The following is a 17,797-nucleotide window of genomic DNA, read 5'->3' on the forward strand; positions in this document are numbered from 1 at the left end:
GGTTAGCAAGCTTTTTCTGTAAAGGGTAAGACAGCAAATATTTTGGGTTTTTGCAGGTCCCAGGACCTCTGCAGCTACCTAAGTCTGCCTCGGTAGGCAGCAGTAAGTGAATGGGCGTGGCTGCACACCAATAAAACTTGACTTGCAAAAGCAGGCAGTGGACCCATTTGGCTCATGGGACCTAGCCTTCCGACCCCTGTTCTACAAGGTGAACAACGTGTAGGACTTTTACAAGAAAAACGGGGACGACTGACAAAGCTCCCTAGTTTAAAAGAAAAAAACCTATGTGTCTAACACAGAAAGCTAAAAGGCTTAAGGAAAAATTCTAAGAGTGTCTATATTTACTGGCAACTCACAGCCCAGCATGCACTGGAACTCTTGACAAGTTTTTGACATGACCAATCTTGGAAAAATCCCACCCTCACATCCCTCAGTGGAGGTGCTTTCTGTAGAAAGAGCCAGAAGTGGCGACGTGATCTGGGACATGCTCCTTCTCTCCCTGGGACTCCCATTTCCTTATCTATGAAACGAAAAGGCTGGACTAGATGATCCCCAAGGCCTCATCCATGGCTGAAATTTAGGAGCACATGATTTTCCTGAAGTTTCTTTTATTTCTCATTAGCACAATTTACTTTGGCCAAAAGCCCTGGAACAGGTCGTAGCTGGGAAACTCATTTGAATGAAATCCCATTATAAAGAAATCAAAGTACACCGAAACCTCCAAAATACAAATTTATCTCTTCGAGAGGAAAACCATTTATCATCAAGGCACAGGAAATCATTGATGGAGCTGCCAACTTTCTGACTGGAAGGAACAGGAATTGTAGCCCTGAACTTCAACCAGAGAAGAAATACGTATGTGGGAAAGAATCCAGGCAGCAAATCCTCAGGAGAGTCGTGTTTTCCTCCTGGCCTTGGCTGGCATCCTTCGCTACTGGATGAAAGGCTGCCTGCTGAGGATGACAGAGGCGGCTCCCCTCCTCCCACCTTGCAAATGGCCCTTAAGGACCCGCCATCACTCTTTCAGGGGGTATGGAGGTTCTTTGACCTGCACCAAGGCTTTTCAGCCTTTTTAGATTGGATAAGCAGAAAAAAAGAAAAAAAAAAAAAAAAAGAGGGTTAGCAAACAAACATTTTTAAATTGCATTACTTCTCTAGATCAATGGTTCGGGAGCTGGAGCCACAGTAATATAAGCACAGGTGTTCCAGCTAACAGATGTGTGTTCACTTTCTGCTCCCCTTGCTTAGTAGATGTGGGACCTTTTGGCAGATCGCTAAACCCTCCAAGCCTCACATTTCCCCTTTGGAAATGAAGACCCCCTACCCCATGGCGTTCCCTACAAGCATTAGAGCATTTAACATGGTGCCCAGTGCCCAGTACATGGTATGTGCTAATAAAATCCACTATCACTGTCATCATTACCGTTGTTTGAGAATCAATGGCAACGTTATTGTGAATAATATCTACTCTCAGGGAAGAGTGACGGGGCTGGTGTTGCAATCTCCCAAAGCTCTATAGGGTACTGCCAAATAGTTCAAAGGCAGAAAGCCTGACGAAACTTGTTTTCTTTAAGGAGAACATAGGCAGACACCTCCCATGTCGGTCCAGAGGGTGTGGAGGAATGTGCTCTAAGAAGAGCCAACAAAACAACCTGTGAACATACAAATCTGCAACCGGCAGAAGCCACAGAGCCAGGCTGGCTGACCCCAGAGTCCCCAGAGGTCCTAGGTACAAGAACTGGGAATGTCCAGGAGCGAGGGCTTCTTGACAGGCTGTTGCCTTATCAGCGATGTGGGGCAACCCCTGATGTGATCTCTGGTCCTGTTCTCAACTGTCCAGCCAATTTTGGGCTCAAACTGGAACCAGGTCACGGAGCGCCCATCACTTGGCCTTCCTTGATTCCCCTAAGTCAAAAGAACCCCAACACCACCAACATAACAAAGTTGCTACTGTTGTTACCTTTAGCCACCCTTTAGAGCAGAGGTTTGCAACCCCATCAGACTCTCCGCCCCATTTATATAGCAAATACTTAGCGATGACCCTTTTGTTCTTCCAAAGTGAAATGGATTTTATGGAGGATAAAACCTCCATCATTGTAACCACCGAAAACATATCCATGAACTGCCCAGATGTCCCTTAAGGGATGGAAATGTTCTTGGTTAAGACCCACTCCTTTAAACTACACTTTAGGACTAAAATATAATTTATATAGAATAATCGGCCATGATCGTCACAGGATTACAGCATTTGGTCCTGGAAGGTCCAGGCGTGTCATTTTATTAGTAAGGAACTGATCTGACCCAGAGAGCCTAAGACTCTGGCCCCCAGTCTTCCAGCTAGAGCAGGATGGCCAGACCCCAGCCTGCACCCTGGCAATTCAGGATTCAAAACCTGAACTGGATTACAAAATGAGGGCAAAATCATAAAAATCACAGTGGGATAAATCTTTAAGAAATGGAAACAATTAGCCTGTAATAGTTCTTTGTTCTTGGGTTTTTTTCTCAAAACAAAAGTGTCTAAAAATTCTTAACCATCAACAGCTAAGTGTCTGATGATTCTTAGGATACTCTAGGCAAGATAAAAGAACAGTTTTTTTGACCTGCCAATTATTCCTATTTATATGGTAAACTTTAATAATTTCCCTGCTGTTCTAGACATTCTTCAAAACACCTGCCATATTAACCAGTCATACTAACTGCTAGACTTACTGAGTCCTTACTCTGGACAAGACACTGTACTCTACACTTAATAGGATTTCTCCCCTATATTTCTTACCCCCAAGGTACTCTTAATATCTCCAGTTTACAGATGAGCAAAATGAGGTACCAGAGCTTTAAAAAAAAAATAGCCCTATAACCCAAAGCCATGTCCATCTGACACACTTCACCACCAGGCTCTGCTGTCCCTTCTCCAGAAGCCTCATATTGGAACTACTTTTAATGTGGTTTTAGAAATATTCCAGCGAACTCTAGATCACAAAAAGAGATGTTAACTGGCAAGCTTGGATGGCTAAGCCACACAATCCCTGGTCTGCAGAAATCCTGGTTTTGATGCGAAGTCTTTGGTCTGGCCTGCCACTTGGGCTCAGAGCTGTACCTGTCCCCATGTCCTGGGTGATGAGGCCCATGAAAAGGGGTTTGGTTTTCTTGCTCTGTCACTGGCAAGTTGAAGGTAGACAAATAAAGTTGGAAATCCTTATTTACAGTGCGCCAGTTTCCTATAACACACACCTTTTCCTCATTCACCTCTACGATTCCATTTTCTCCCTCTGTGTGTGTGTGTGTGTGTGTGTGTGTGTGTGTCCAAAATGCTAAGCAGAACTCTCCACGTGCCACTGGTAGTACTGGAAGCTAACTCTGAGCACTTGCCACATTTCTAGTACTCTACTGTATGCTGCAGGATCCTCTCACAAGAGGATTATTTACCTAATTTGACAAATGAGGAAACAGAAAGTGAAAGAGTCAAGACAAGTCACACCATTTGTAAGCAGGGGAGCTAGGATTCTAACCCAGGGAGTCTCCAAGGCTGGGGACACAGACATCTGTGGAGCAAAGGGCTCCAAAAGACTCTCCCCAAGCTGAAGATAGTGGAGTCCATCTTCCCAGAGAAATGGTGCTGGCAATACAAAAGTATTGCCACCAAGCTGTCACCTCTCTGTCTCACGGTATGGCTTCATCATTAAAGTTGGTAAGCTTTATAGTCACTCCATCCAATGCCTCATTTTTCTCTCCTGCTCATAACATTCCCTCACTCCTCCCTTCAAGAAATGAACAAGAAAGGGGTGCGCAGGGGGCTCAGCTGGTTAAGCGTCCAACTCTTGAACTCAGCTCAGGTCTGGATCTTGGGGTCATGAGTTCAAGCCCTGTGTTGGGCTCCATGCTGGGTGTGGAGCCTACTTAAGAAAAGAAAAAAATGAAAAAAGAAAAAGGTTCTCTATGAACACACTAAAAACTGTCACTTGGAATTTCAAGCAGCACCTCCAGATTGTCATGAACAAAATCATCTGCAACTTGCAACTTCTCACTCAAATCCCAGGACTTCAGAGATCAGATCTAAGAGCAAAGAGGTTCCTCAGCTCTCAACTTATCACCCACTAGGCTCCAGGCAGGATGGAGGTAACTGGTGGCCACCTTCTGACACCACAGGAAAGATCAAAGGTAAATGATGTTTCTCAGCCAGAGTTCGAAAGCCCTTGCCTATGATGTCCCCTCATGAACCTGCCTGGCGCTGCCCATCTTTGACCCTCACCCCACCCCATTTCTCCACCTCTGAGGCTTTGTAAGCATCTCTGGTTGTTCTCCTGAAGCCAACGAAGCAAGCACAACACCAAGACTAGAAACTGAAGACCGCCCAAATCAACCTGCCCCACGGTAAAGCCTACTTCCTCTACTGAGAAGGCCATGGCAAACGGAGACTATATTTCTCCTGAGTCCGAGAATGCCCTTCTGGTCACTTCTTGTTAACAGCTGGCTCACTCCTTCTCCGTTTTTGGATAAGTAATCTTGAAGACCCTTTATCTGCTTGATGATTCTCAAAGAAAATACTATTTAGGGGCACCTGGGTGGTTCAGTGGTTAAGCATCTGAACTTTGGCTCAGGGCATTACCCTGGGGTTCTGGGATGGAGTCCCACATCAGGCTCCCCACGGGGAGCCTGCTTCTCCCTTTGCTATGTTTCTGTCTTTCTCCTGTGAATCTCTCATAAATAAATAAATTTTTTTAAACTTTTTTTTTAAAGATTTTTATTTATTTATTCATGAAAGACACAGAGAAAGGCAGAGACGTAGACAGAGGAGAAGCAGACTCCAGGCAGGGAGCCTGATATGGGACTCAATCCTGAGACTGTGGATCACGCCCTGAGCCAGGGGCAGGTGCTCGACTGCTAAGCCACTCAGGCGTCCCCCCCAAAAAACTATTTAATCAAATCCAGCTCTGCACAATGAAGATTGTACAGCTAGTTCATTTGAAGTATGTTTTCTCCCTACCTCGTTGAAAAATACGTTTTTTTTTTTTAATTTATGATATCACACAGAGAGAGAGAGAGAGAGAAGCAGAGACACAGGCAGAGGGAGAAACAGGCTCCATGCACCGGGAGCCCGACGTGGGATTCGATCCCGGGTCTCCAGGATCGCGCCCTGGGCCAAAGGCAGGCGCCAAACCGCTGCGCCACCCAGGATCCCCGAAAAATACGTTTTTAATATTAAAAATTAACATGTGCTCTTTGTTTTAAAAAAAACTGTACAGGGACGCCTGGGTGACTCGGTGGTTTGGTGCCTGTCTTCGGCCCAGGGTGTGATCCTGAAGACCCGGGATTGAGTCCCATGTCGGGCTCCCTGCATGGAGCCTGCTTCTCTCTCTCTCTCTCTCTCTCTCTCTCTCTGCCTGTGTCTCTGCCTCTCTCTGATCTCTCATGAATAAATAAATAAAATCTTAAAAAAACAAACTGTACAATGGTATAGATTAAAGGAAAAAGCTAAAGTTCTCTCCCTCATTTCCTATTCCATTCCTAATAATAGCCAATGATAGTGGTTGTTTATCTTCCTTCTCTAGGCATCTCTCTGCAAATATCAAAGACACAGGCTCAAAAAGAGATTAATTCATTCTAAAGTTGTAATATCAATATAGTTCTACCATGGGCTTTTTGCAGCCAGCATTTTTTATGGATACTTCTCTACCTCCATCCATAGAAAACAGCCTTTGTCTTTAATAGCTCTAAAATTCCTATTACCAGGAAAACTGTAGGGAATTCTTTTCTTTTCCTAGCATAGCTCTTCCCTGAGTACATACAGCTTGCTTACTTGAATCCATGTTTTTAGACTATTTATCCATATACACATATCTCCGTATAAAATAGTGTCCCACAGAGAAATATATGTAGATAATATGTTCTAGGAACATTTCTCATCTTTATGAGATTGACTCTCTTCTGTTCCTTCAGATATTAACAAACCTCCTACAGCTCCTCAAAAAAGGCTTTCCCTGACCAAACTCTAAATGAGCACCCCATGTCACCATTACCCTTCTCAGCTTCCTTTTTTTATCCTAGCACTTATCCTAATATTGTACTGTTTGTTTGTTCATTGATTTGTAGCCTCCCCAACTTCAAAATGAGGTCACTGAAGGCAGAAACTCTGTTTTGTTTACTGCTTTATCCCAGTGCCTAGAAAAAATGCATAGTAAGTGTTCAAAAAAAATATTTACTGGGTGAAAAACCATATAAGCATCACAACAGGTATTAAAATGCATCCCTTGCTAAAAGTCCAGATCTCCAGCTTGGAGGTGTGTATGTGTGCGTAGATCTTAGCAGAAGTAAAACCAATACCATTTGACAACCACGAGATCTACAGCTACAGGAGCCACTTCCTTAATGGAATTCTATAAACTTATCAAATGGTAGAATTGGATCGGACTCAAGGAAATGTTCTAGCAGAAAATCAAAGGTCTTTGAACTACCATTCAATAATTTCTCCCCCACTGCAAATCTTTCCACTTTTGTTCTCTCCTAAAAGGGAAGCATTTGACTTTTTGCCCCTAATATCCTATACCTTTTTTCTTTTTCTTTTTTTTTTTTTAAGATTTTATTAGGGAAGCATTTGACTTTTTGTCCCTAATATCCTATACCTTTTTTCTTTTTTTTTTTTTTTTTAAGATTTTATTTATTTATTCACGAGCGACACAGAGAGAGAGAGGCAGAGACACAGGCAGAGGGAGAAGCAGACTCCATGCAGGAAGCCCAACATGAGACTCTATCCCAGGACTCCAGGATCACACCCTGGGCTGAAGGCAGCGCTAAACCGCTGAGCCACCAGGGCTGCCCCCCTAATATCCTATAAATTCTTCGTCCAAGCATATTAAAATTCCCTCTTCATTATTCTGTCAGGCCATAAACTGATCAGTGGATATTAAACAAGTACATAATAAACTCATCAGGAGGTTAGGCTCCATTGCGTGCTGTTTTCCAGATACATTCATCCATATATTGGGTACTGCACTTAGCAGTAAATACAAAAGTGTTTAGCACAGGCTTACCTGTCATTCCGAAAGACCTTTGGTAGATACCTTCTGGGGAACCACATGGCCAGGGCACACATCAGAACCCAAAGGATTGCAAGTTCATCAAGCATCTGACCCAAGAAACTTAGGGTTGCATGGAAGTAGACGGATCCAATTCCTAGAATCAATTCCAACCAATAAAGAAGGTCACCACAGAAGTATAGACTCACAAACTCAACACGCTGCTGGAGGACAGCCATTCGACCAACCACTGTCACAATCACCAGATCACACTCTCACTGAAAGAAGCTGAAGGAAGAAACACACACCACCTTGGCATGCAGACTTGAAGCCTAAAAAGAGGATTTCAAGCAGCGCCCCAATGTCAGCACATCAGAACTTTAATAATGCCACAGTTTAACACTCTATCCTCCTCCATCAGGGCTTCATGGGAACAGGCAGTAAGTAAAAGTCAACATTCTCTTACTGTTAAGGATTCCCAATCTGCCTGTGGAAGGAAATGGAAATTATACAAGCATTTCCCAGAACAATGGATGAAGGCTCAAACATCTAGAATTTTCTTTCTTTAATTTTGGACCATTAGGCGAGAGTCTCATCAGAGTTCAATTATTTTGTGTGATTTTTCTTTTTTTTCTTTTTCTTTTTCTTTTTTTTTTTTTTTTTTTTTTTATGTGTGTGATGTTCTTCAGAAGTCCTCAGAAAATTGTGCTGGCACAGCACCAATGGCTGTTACGTAAATAAAGCCTCAAATGCAATTCAGGGATCATTACAGTAGCCCTTGTTATCAAGCCTGTGTTCAAAAGAGTCCTCCTTCTGGCGTTAAGCAAGCAAAATAAAAGTTCGCTAAGACGTCAGGGTGACTTTGGTTTACAAAACATAATGTTCGATAGGACAGGAAGTGTGCAGAATTCCATTTCCTCCCTTTCAGCCCATGCTCGAAAGCGAATCCACTTACCCACTACAACTAAGAGAGTCCATATTAGGTAGATGCCACTGTTGAAGCATGTTGCATACTGGCGAAACAAGCACATGCAGATGGGCGGTAAAACGAAAAATAAGACGTTGCTGATCTGGGGGGGAGGGGATGTAAAATGAAAAAATGAATATTAAGTAAAAGGGCAAAAAAATAAAGCAGCGTGTTCCAAATATGACTTTTGCAAACTGGGATGAATGTGGGCCACACATCTTGTTTAAGCTCTTACAACTTTTTGTTTTTGTTGTTGTTGTTGTTGTTAACTGCAGATACAGGATAATTTAAGACCTCATTAGAGGCCATTTGGAGGCTTCTTCTGGTCCCTTTGTGGTGTTTTTAGAGTTGTTCCCCAAGATCAATCCATGAAAGTTGCCCAGCCTCCTCTCTGGATCCTAAGAATCTCTTTTTTCTACGCAAGACTAACTATGAGGCATTCTGATCTACTCGCACATACATTTTTAAAGGTAAAGCCTTCATTAAGTAATGGTAAACTAAAGTTTAATATGGAGGTGAGGGCTAGACCTCCCAGCTCCCAGTAATTTTCTACTGGCAAGGCCAGCCTTTTCTCCAAGGCCCTCATGAAGGCGGGATGCTTCCTATTTTCCCATGTCTACCCTAATCAGACCTACTTTTAGATAAAGATCAAACTTTGAGATTTTAGTGGAGGTTTAAGCCCAGGGGCATTTGGCTTTTCAAAAAAATAAATCTTCCCTATTATGATATACTCAAATTATTGTCATTTTGACACATAATCACTACTTAAATATCATTAAGGAGATATTTTACATTCTGTTGCTCACATAAAGCTTTGAAGTCCAGAGTGAACTTCATACTGACAGCACATCTCCATCTGCCCAGCCATATTCCACATGCTCAACACCCACAGGGGCCTACTGACTACCATACTGGTTGGTGTCACTCTGGAACCTCACCTGTAATTTTTTTTTATTTACTTTTTTTATCTTTTTGTTTTTAGGAAGTCAGAGCCAGCTCCTTTTTTTCTAAATTTTTTTAAATAGAGGGAAAATTTTACATAACCTAAAATTGACCATTTTAAAGTGTATAATTTCATGTCATTAGATGCCCTCAGAATATGTAACCATACCTCTGTCTAGTTCTAAAACCTTCTCATCACCCCAAAAAGAAATCCTGTACCCACTGTGCAGGTACTTTCTGCTCCCTCCTCACCTCCTACAGCGCCCCCACCCTGGCAACTGCTAATGTGCTTTCATGCCTAGGAGTTTACCTATTCTGGGTATTTCATGAAAGTGCATATTCACATGATAGATGACCTTTGTGTCTGGCTTCTTTCACTTAAAACAATGTGTCTGCAGTTCATCCATGTAGTAGCATGTATCAGTATTTTCCTTCTTTTGTGTGACCAACTAATATTCTATCCTCTGGATACCATATGTTTATCCATTTACTCATTAGTGGATCATTGTGAATGGGGCTGCTATGAACATTTCTATACAAACTTTTGAGTGCTTGTTTTCTTCTGGGTATATGCCCAAGCTGGTATTGCTGGATCTGATGGTAACTCCACGTTTCACTTATTGAGGAACCACCCAGCTGTTTCTCAATGTGGTTGGACCATGTTACATTCCCACCAGCAACGTACAAGGGTTCTCTAATTTCTCTACCACTCTGTCCACACGTGCTATATTCTGATTGTCTTTGTGGTTAATGAAGGCCATCCTCGAAGGTACAAAGTGGTGGGGACATTCAGCTTGTGAAGTTTCATTTGTAACTGTGGATCATAAATGACAGCAGGTAGAGGAAATGTGAAGAATGTGAAGACCACAGCTACGGAGAAATGAGCAACACCAGTGGGGAAGGGGTGTGAGGATTCCACAAAAAAAGAAAAAAACTCAGAGATTGGAGAATGGGGCAGAGGAAGTCCAGAAAGTCAAGGGCCTGGAGTCTTTCAAAAGAGACCCATCCCCTATGTTGAACAGTAGAGGGGCCCCAAGGGAACTAGGAGGGTGGCGGTCTGAACTGCACTGAATAAGTCAGGGTGGAAAGTCTTTACCAGACCTAGGAAATTGCACCGGGCTACAACTGAACAAAATGCACTGGCAAACCTCAGAACCTGAGCTGTTAGAGGGAAGGATTGGCCCTGTCAGCGGCCTGTGTAGGCCTCTTTCATCATCTGGGAGCAGGAAAGGTTAGAAGGGACACCACTTCTAGACAAGAGGGAAGAGAGGGAAGAAGGGAAATAATGTAAGTGAAGAGGGGAGAACCAGATCTTATGTCAGGGGTAGGATGGGAACAAGGCTGCTGCCTGAAATCCCCAGCAGGGCTGCACCATTGTGAGAAAGGGGTACTTTCTTTCTAGTTGGTCTGCTCTGCTGGGGATCCTTTCCTCCCTGCCACCTGAGAGGCCCAGGAGCTACTTGTGATCCTGGGTGAAAATTCGGATATGTCATCTCAGATGCCCCAGCTGGTGTGTGGTCTCCAGTCTCAGAAAAACAGCAACTCCCAGTCACTAAGCAGCAGGTAAAGAGGCATTCGCCTTAGGGTCTGGTCAGCGGTAAACTGTCCTTCATTAGGACTATCATAGCCTTTAACTTTCCAAGGAATCATTTAAATGAGCAATCGTTAGGAGGCACCTGGCTGGCTCAGTGGTTGAGCTTGAGCATCTGCCTTTGGCTCAGGTTGTGATCCCAGGGTCCTGGGATCGAGCTCCACATCAGGCTCCTGGCAGGGAGCCTGCTTCTCCCTCTGCCTATCTGCCTCTCTCTCTCCTCTCTGTCTCATGAGTAAATAAATCTTTAAAAAATAAATAAATAAATGAGCGATCATTAGGAGTAATGATCATAGGAGCATTTAAAGACCATCCCTTGCTTGACAAGGGGCACTGCATGAGCGCCCAGAGGGGCTCCCCAGGCTGGCTGAAAGTCAAAGAGGTGGTCACCCAGAGAGCAGGGGCCAGCACTGAGCTATTTCCACCGCCCAGAGCTGATTTTCACCTCCAAGCCCTCACCCCGCCCCCCAGCCACACTCTGACCTCCTTAGCTTAACTCCTCACTGGTTATCTACAAAATCTGACATACCTGTGTTCACCTATGATGTGATTTTAAATGTGGCTCTCCGTTTGTTAAGCACAGAAGGAAGGAAAAAGGGAGAAGGAGAAAATGGAACTGCTCTACCATAGGTAACTCAAAACCTGATCTTTCTCCTTTCTTAAACATAAATGTGTTCTCCTGTTTCATTTTGTAATTTAGAAAAAAGTCTCCTTGGGGCGCCTGGGTGGCTCAGTGGTTAAGTGTCTGCCTTTGGCTCAGGTCATGATCCCTGGGTCCTGGGATTGAGTCTTGCATCGGGCTCCCTCCATGGAGCCTGCTTCTCCCCTCTGCCTATGTCTCTGCCTCTCTCTCTCTCTCTCTCATGAATAAATAATAAAATCTTTTAAAAAAAGTCTCCTTGCCCTCCTCCTCCCGAGCAATAACCATTGTCCTCAGATTCACAACCTTCGAGTCATTTCCCTTGCATTTATGTGAATACATATATATATCACATTGCTCTACTGCCTCTCTCATTCAACAATAGGCTACAAAAACCTTTTCCTCTTAGTTCAGATACATTGACCTCACTTACTCCAAGTGCTGCGTGTGGCAGCATTTCATCTAGCCATTCCCCAGGGAAAGGGGCCCCAATGTACCGCCCCTCCTACAATGTCGGGGGATAGAACACATTTTGCTTTTTACACCCTATCTTCATTGCCTAGAGTCCTTGCAATCTCCCTCACTCCAGCCAAGTGCAACCAATTCCTGCCAAGCCGTCCCCCAACTGGCTCTGTCCATCTGTGTTCATCACTTTTTTTTTTCAAATTTTTATATAAATTCCAATTAACATACAGTGCAATGTTGGTTTCTGTGTTGATCATTTTTAAATGTATGTACACACTACTCAGAGGCATGAAGTCGTGCGACTTCAAACATTTTTTTAATATACCTATTAAGGAGTTTAGAAGCACCATTTGAACATCTCCCAAATAAAACAGAAATCATATTATTGCCTCTTGGTAGCCCTTCTACCAATGACAGCTACCTCTATCATGCCTTTGAAAGCCCTCCATTTATAAAAAAAGGGAAAGACCAAGTCAGAGGGAGACTCTCCCCAAGACAAAAAGAGGAAGGAACTCCTAAAGAAATATAAAAAAGCAAACAAGTCCTAGTTAAAACCCACATTCAGTGGCTCCATCTTGTCTGAGAAATGAAACTTCCCCTTTCAATTGTGTGGGTTACTGAAAGTAAAGCATAGTTCAGCCAAGGGGTATTTTTTAAAGCATATTGCTTTGGAGAACAAGTTTGCCTAGTGTCTGCGGAGCAGATTTTTTTAATTAAAAGGAAACCACAATTTTCAAATGTATTAATTATTTCCTTAGAAAGTTCCTCATTCCATGAATTCCTCCATAACATTGCACCAAAATAATTGCAGGAACAGAGGGCAATCTCCTCCCGTTGCATGGGAGTGTGCACTTTCCCAGGCAGAGGGTAAATGCTGACAAAGCAACAGGCTGTCAGATTTTCTGAACAGGAGATTCATAAACAGCAAAGGGGCATTCCTCTGGCTGGGTAGACTGTGCATCTTAAGTGTATGCAGATGTCTAATCTTCCATTCCATTGCTCTGCTCCTGCCGCTGGAATGATCTACGGTCCTGGTCTGCCTGGACTGAGGAGGGTTCCCCATGGGGCTTTCAGCTTCAAAATCAGGCAAGGCCTGGACAAACCAGGACAAGCTGGTCAGCCCACTCAGAAGACTTCTTGCAAAATCCTCCCACAGTACACCAACCTCATGCAGAATGCTAATAACATCCTTGCAACTTGTACACATCTCTGTTATGCCACCACCGAGATGCCTGTTTGCAGGTCTGGTCCCTGTGACAGGCAGACAGTAGTTGCCCAGTAAACAGATCTAGAGATGAACAAACACAGGATATAGGCAATTCTGCCCTAAAGGGACATGGGCTTTAGCATATCACGAGAACTACCTTCCCGACCTTGATTGGTGGCAGAGCTAATTGGGAAGGGTGACAAATGATGAACTGATTTTAAGCACATATTTTGCATCAAGACTTTTTTCAGCACCAGTTGATTTACTTCTGACCCCCTGAGTCCCTGCCCTGCAACAGAGTGCCCAAAAGCAAAGCCCAGTGGTTAAAAAGTAGACCCTACTTTTCCCTAAAGAAGTGACTTCTACAGTCTTTCTCTTCAGTGTGACTAGAGCCCAAAAACTTAAAACAGAAAAAGGAACTTTAGTCCATAAAACTTGTATGTAAAAGAAACCATACAAAATGTGCACAAGCAAAAGGCGGTGAAAGAGCATGACATGTTCTTGGAAGGGAGATTTGGGCTTGGCTGAAGCAAAGGATGATGACAAGACTTGAGGCAACAGAGATTTGCGGGGCCCCAAAGCAAGATGCTTTATACATCCAAACACTGTCAGTGGGAGTATAAACCAGGGTACTCTCTCTAGTGGGCCATTTAGCAATAATTATCGGTCTTTAAGGAAACACTTTCCTTGATATAGCAATTCCCTGTGGAGGATTAGTACTTGTATAAGTACATCCAGATGCATATATAAGAATATTCATGGCATCACTGCTCAAAAACTAAGCTGAAAGTATAAAACATAAAATGCCTTAAATATCCATAAATAAGAGATTGAATGGGTAAATAAATCACGGCCAATCCATTAAATTGAACACTGATTAGACACTGTAAAGAAGAAGATAACTCTGAGCCAATATAGAACCATCTCTAAGACCTATTAAGAGAAAACACCAAGAGAAGTTTGTGTAGTATAATCTTAATTGCGTTGAATAAAAACTTAGATATTGTATATATACATTATACATATGTATCTCATATGGTCACCCAAATACATGTGTTTTGTACAATGCCTGAAAAAAGGTCTGAAGAGATACACAAGAAAGCATATTTTTCACTTTATAACTTGTGTACTATGAATTTTTTTACCACGATAATGCTATTTGTGAAAAGTAGTAAGCGGGAACTTCACTGAAGTAGATTTGGGAGAGGATTCCAGAAAGGGAGGTTGGAAGGAGAAGCCCACACCACTCAATGTCAATTAGAGACCCCTAAGAGAAGATTCCCCAATAGGAACCAATGGCCTATCCCAGGAAAGATGCACCTTGCATCTCCCACAAGAAATCCATTACCCTGGCCACTCAGCCAATGAGAAACAATCACTCTGAACTCTCAACTTTTCTCCAGTTCAAAACAACCCCTCCTGACTTCCTCCTTTTCCATAAGATAACATTCCTCTCCTTTGTGTGTTGGACTTGTCTATGGTTTTGCTATAGCTTGCTTGTTCCAAATAGCAATTCTGTCTCATTCCAAAATAAACCCACTTTTGCTGGTAAAGTAACTTTTATTTTTAAGGTTAACATTTTATAATAAAGACCAATATAACAAAAAAAGAAAAACTTTTTCATATCAAACATCATGAATATTATCCTGTAGATCAAATGGTCCCAACACAAAAGTTTCTAGTTAAAGAATGACCCAATGATAAACACCCAGGTTGTATAGAATAAAGACGTCACAGAGGGCTGCAGTGGCATTTCCATCTTCAGAAGTATCTTTGTAGAGTCAAATGCACCAAGTTCTAACTCTATTTCTGCCATTTTCTTGGCCTCGACAAATTGCATCATCTATCTAGACCCTGGTTTCTTCCTTTTATCAAATGAGCACCCACCACTTGGGTGATTGTATAGTACGCAGCAGAGCTTCAACACCTAGCAAACGATTAATGGTAGCCACTAGTAATTGAGGTTGTAGTAATGATCGGCTGCTACCCCCAAGACCCATTAAGAAGGTTTCAGATCCCTCTCCTAGTCCTCTCTTGATTTTATATCTTCAGTTCCTTAAACTTTTCCTCAAAATTAGTAATGATTATTTTCTTCTAAAATGGATAATTAGACCTACTGCCTTCCTATGAGGATTTAATGAGCTGTTTATCACCAATAATAGTTCACTGCCTTCCTCAATACAAGAGAGAAGCATGAGTTCATCCTGTGATAAGCTTTAGAAGATATGTAAGGCATGGAGACAGAAGGAAATGGTTTTTGCTAAACTCTTTGGACCTACACTCAACAAAGTTAGGTGACCAACTACTTGTCTGAGATTTAAAGCTCTCTGTTGGGCTAAAGTAAATTTTGTGGTTTTAGGAGTATTCCAAAGAATAAGGCCTGTCAGGCAGACCAGGCAGGCTAATCACCCACAGACACTGCAGCTGAAGACCAACAGTTCAAGAAAAGACTTTGGCACTCACTCCCTAACAGCTCCAATGGGACTAGATTAAAAGTAAAAACAACATAAACTACACCACCCCCCCAACCCACCCCCACCGCAAACCTCATCCAGCACTCTGGGGCTTTTCAAGGCTGGCACAGAGCAGCTATAGATGAACTTCTGGCCAAGTAATTAGGCCTGAGTAGCTGGCCTCAAACTCCACAGATCATTACCTTGCTGGGTGTGTGAGAACTTGTCCCTGCCCTGTCATTTGTTCTCTAACTCTGGTGAAATCCTTAGTACTCTCCACTTACCGAGGAGAAAATGACTTACTGCTACTGAAAGTACCCAACCATGCCCCCACCCCATCCCATGTGCCACCCTTTACCCCTGAGAGAATGCTCTGAATGAAGGAGTTCTGCAGGTGAGTTGTAGCCACCTCCACTATGTCTTTCACAGTATCTATGGACAGCAGAGGACCAGGCTTTCTTGAAGAACTAACCTAGTCATAAATAAGAAGCACAAATAAGAGTGTTGGTGAGGGGGGAAGGAGAGAAGAGTGCAGACTTCTGGATCATGCGAGAAACACGAGTATGACAGTTTCTTTCTCTAGAGTTCAGTTGCATCATCAATGAATGAAAAGCCTGGAACTAGCTCATCTGATATCCCTCTGGACTGACTCATGCCAAGGACACTCTCTCCAGCAAATCTTAGGAGAAAATCCTAAAGAACAGCCTCAAATTCACAGTGACTTGTAAACCAGGAGTTCCTGTTTTTTGTGTCGGGTAGCCGAAGACATGACCATGCAGTCTTCCCTTTGGTCTGGGAATCCTGAGCCACCGCACAGTGAAAAGAAGAGGCATTTTCCTTCCAGCATCAAGGTGTCGCTCCGGTTAATACAACAGCACACAGGACACTGCAGTGGGGAAGTTTCAGCTTCCATAGCAGGGACCGAGGCAAGCCCACCAAACACGCACAATCACTCCCAAACTTCCCTCTCACTCCTCAGGCTTAATCGCTGGAGAGGGCACAGGCCTGGGGGAGCTGACTTGGGGCTGGACTGAGACTGGGAACTAAACGCAAAGAAATAAGAACTAGTGCAATTAACTTGATTCTGGCCAAAAGCAACTCGACCTGTTATTGGTGTATTAGTGGGGCAGGGCCAGTCGGCACGGTGGCAATGGGCCCTGCCCGGGACTGCTCTCTCGGGGACTCCCCTGCCCCGCCCCACCCCAGCCCGCACTCCTGGGGCAGGTATCCAGGGAGAAACCGCGCGGCGACCCCGAGTGCGTCACGCCACCGAGATCCCAGGGGAGGAAGGGAATCGTGCCGGCGGGCTGCCAGCCTCGGGGTCACCCCCCTGGGACAGGGGCTGACACGGACCACTGGCTTCGGGACAGGTGGCGGCCAAACAAGACAATGGAGCCATCGGGAGGAAATGGCAAGAGGAGGATGAGCCCAGATGTCGGGATAGGGACAGAAGAGAACAGATGGAGAGCAGGAGGGGGCGCGCGGATGACCCGGCCCCGGGGAGAGGATGCCCCGGATACAGGCGGACACCCCCGTCCAGGTCCCAGGCGCAGCCACGACTGGGGACGGTCCCCTCCCTCCGGCCCGCCGGCCAGCCCCGCCGGCCAGCCCCGCCGGCCAGCCCCGCGCCCGCGCCCGCGCCCGCACCGTGTTGTAGAACTCGGCGATGGCAGGCACGATGGTGTAGTTGTCCTCGCACCAGTCCACCTCCGAGCTGCCAGCCCGCAGCTGGTCCCACCAGTGCGGGATGCTCATGGCCGCGGTGGGGCATCGGGGCAGCCGCTCCCGCTCCCGCAGCCGCCGAGCGCCCGAGCCACTGCGGGAAGCCGAGCGCCAGCGCCGCGGCCGCCGCTTTATACGCCGAGTCAGCCGCCGGATGTGGCGCCTCCCCAGCCGGCCTCCCGGGCCGCTCCGCCGGGGACGGGCCTGCTCGCGGGCCCCGCCCCCGGCCCCGCCCCCGGCCCCGCCCCGGCCCCGCCCCCTGGAGGGGACCGCGGCGGCGGCAGGCCACGCCCACCCGGGCCGGGCTGCGGGCTGCGGGCTGCGCGGGGGCGGAGGGGTCCCCGGCCCGTGGGGCGGCCCGTGGACCTGGCGGGAGCGGCGCAGCCGGGCTGGCGGGGGCTGGCGGGGGCCTGCCCACACCCCCTCCCCGCTCAGACTCCCTGGCGCCACCTCCCACCCCGGGAGCACGCTGCCCCTGTGGACTCTCAGGGCGTCTGCTCTGTGGGGGACCCGTACTCACCCTCCAGAGACACAAGCCCCCCCACCCCCGTCCCTCGGAAGCCCCTGAGGGTGTGCGCGGCAGGACTCGGTGCCGTGGGCTACAGCAGGACGCCCTTGCAGGCTGGAGTGCCGGCTCCATGACCTTCCCCTGCAGCCTCTGCCAATTTCCAGGACACTCTTGGTCTCCGGGACTCTAGCTTTAGGGCTTTAATCTGATCTGATCTGCAATTAAACATAGGACGAAACTTTAGCCATAGTAACACTCAGAGGCCGCGGTGTGGCAGATATGACATCTC

At 45.5% G+C, this 17,797-nt stretch overlaps 1 protein-coding gene across 2 annotated transcripts in view; it reads right to left on the reverse strand.

Annotated features, from left to right (window-relative positions):
• Positions 1–17,147, reverse strand: part of ACER2 (alkaline ceramidase 2) — a 32,687-nt gene extending 15,540 nt beyond the window's left edge. The window contains exons 1-3 of one of the 2 annotated variants that reach the window (XM_041762135.1): positions 16,926–17,147; positions 7,969–8,083; positions 7,029–7,170 (exon numbers count right to left, since the gene is read on the reverse strand). In XM_041762135.1, the coding sequence (XP_041618069.1) occupies positions 7,029–7,170; positions 7,969–8,083; positions 16,926–17,033 (365 nt within the window). In that variant the 5' untranslated portion in view covers positions 17,034–17,147. The remainder of the gene's footprint in view (positions 1–7,028; positions 7,171–7,968; positions 8,084–16,925) is intronic. The other variant, XM_041762136.1, reaches the window with a different exon arrangement.
• Positions 17,148–17,797: the final 650 nt, after the last annotated feature.

Source organism: Vulpes lagopus, chromosome 7 (genome assembly GCF_018345385.1).
Source record: "Vulpes lagopus strain Blue_001 chromosome 7, ASM1834538v1, whole genome shotgun sequence".
Taxonomy (NCBI): domain Eukaryota; kingdom Metazoa; phylum Chordata; class Mammalia; order Carnivora; family Canidae; genus Vulpes; species Vulpes lagopus.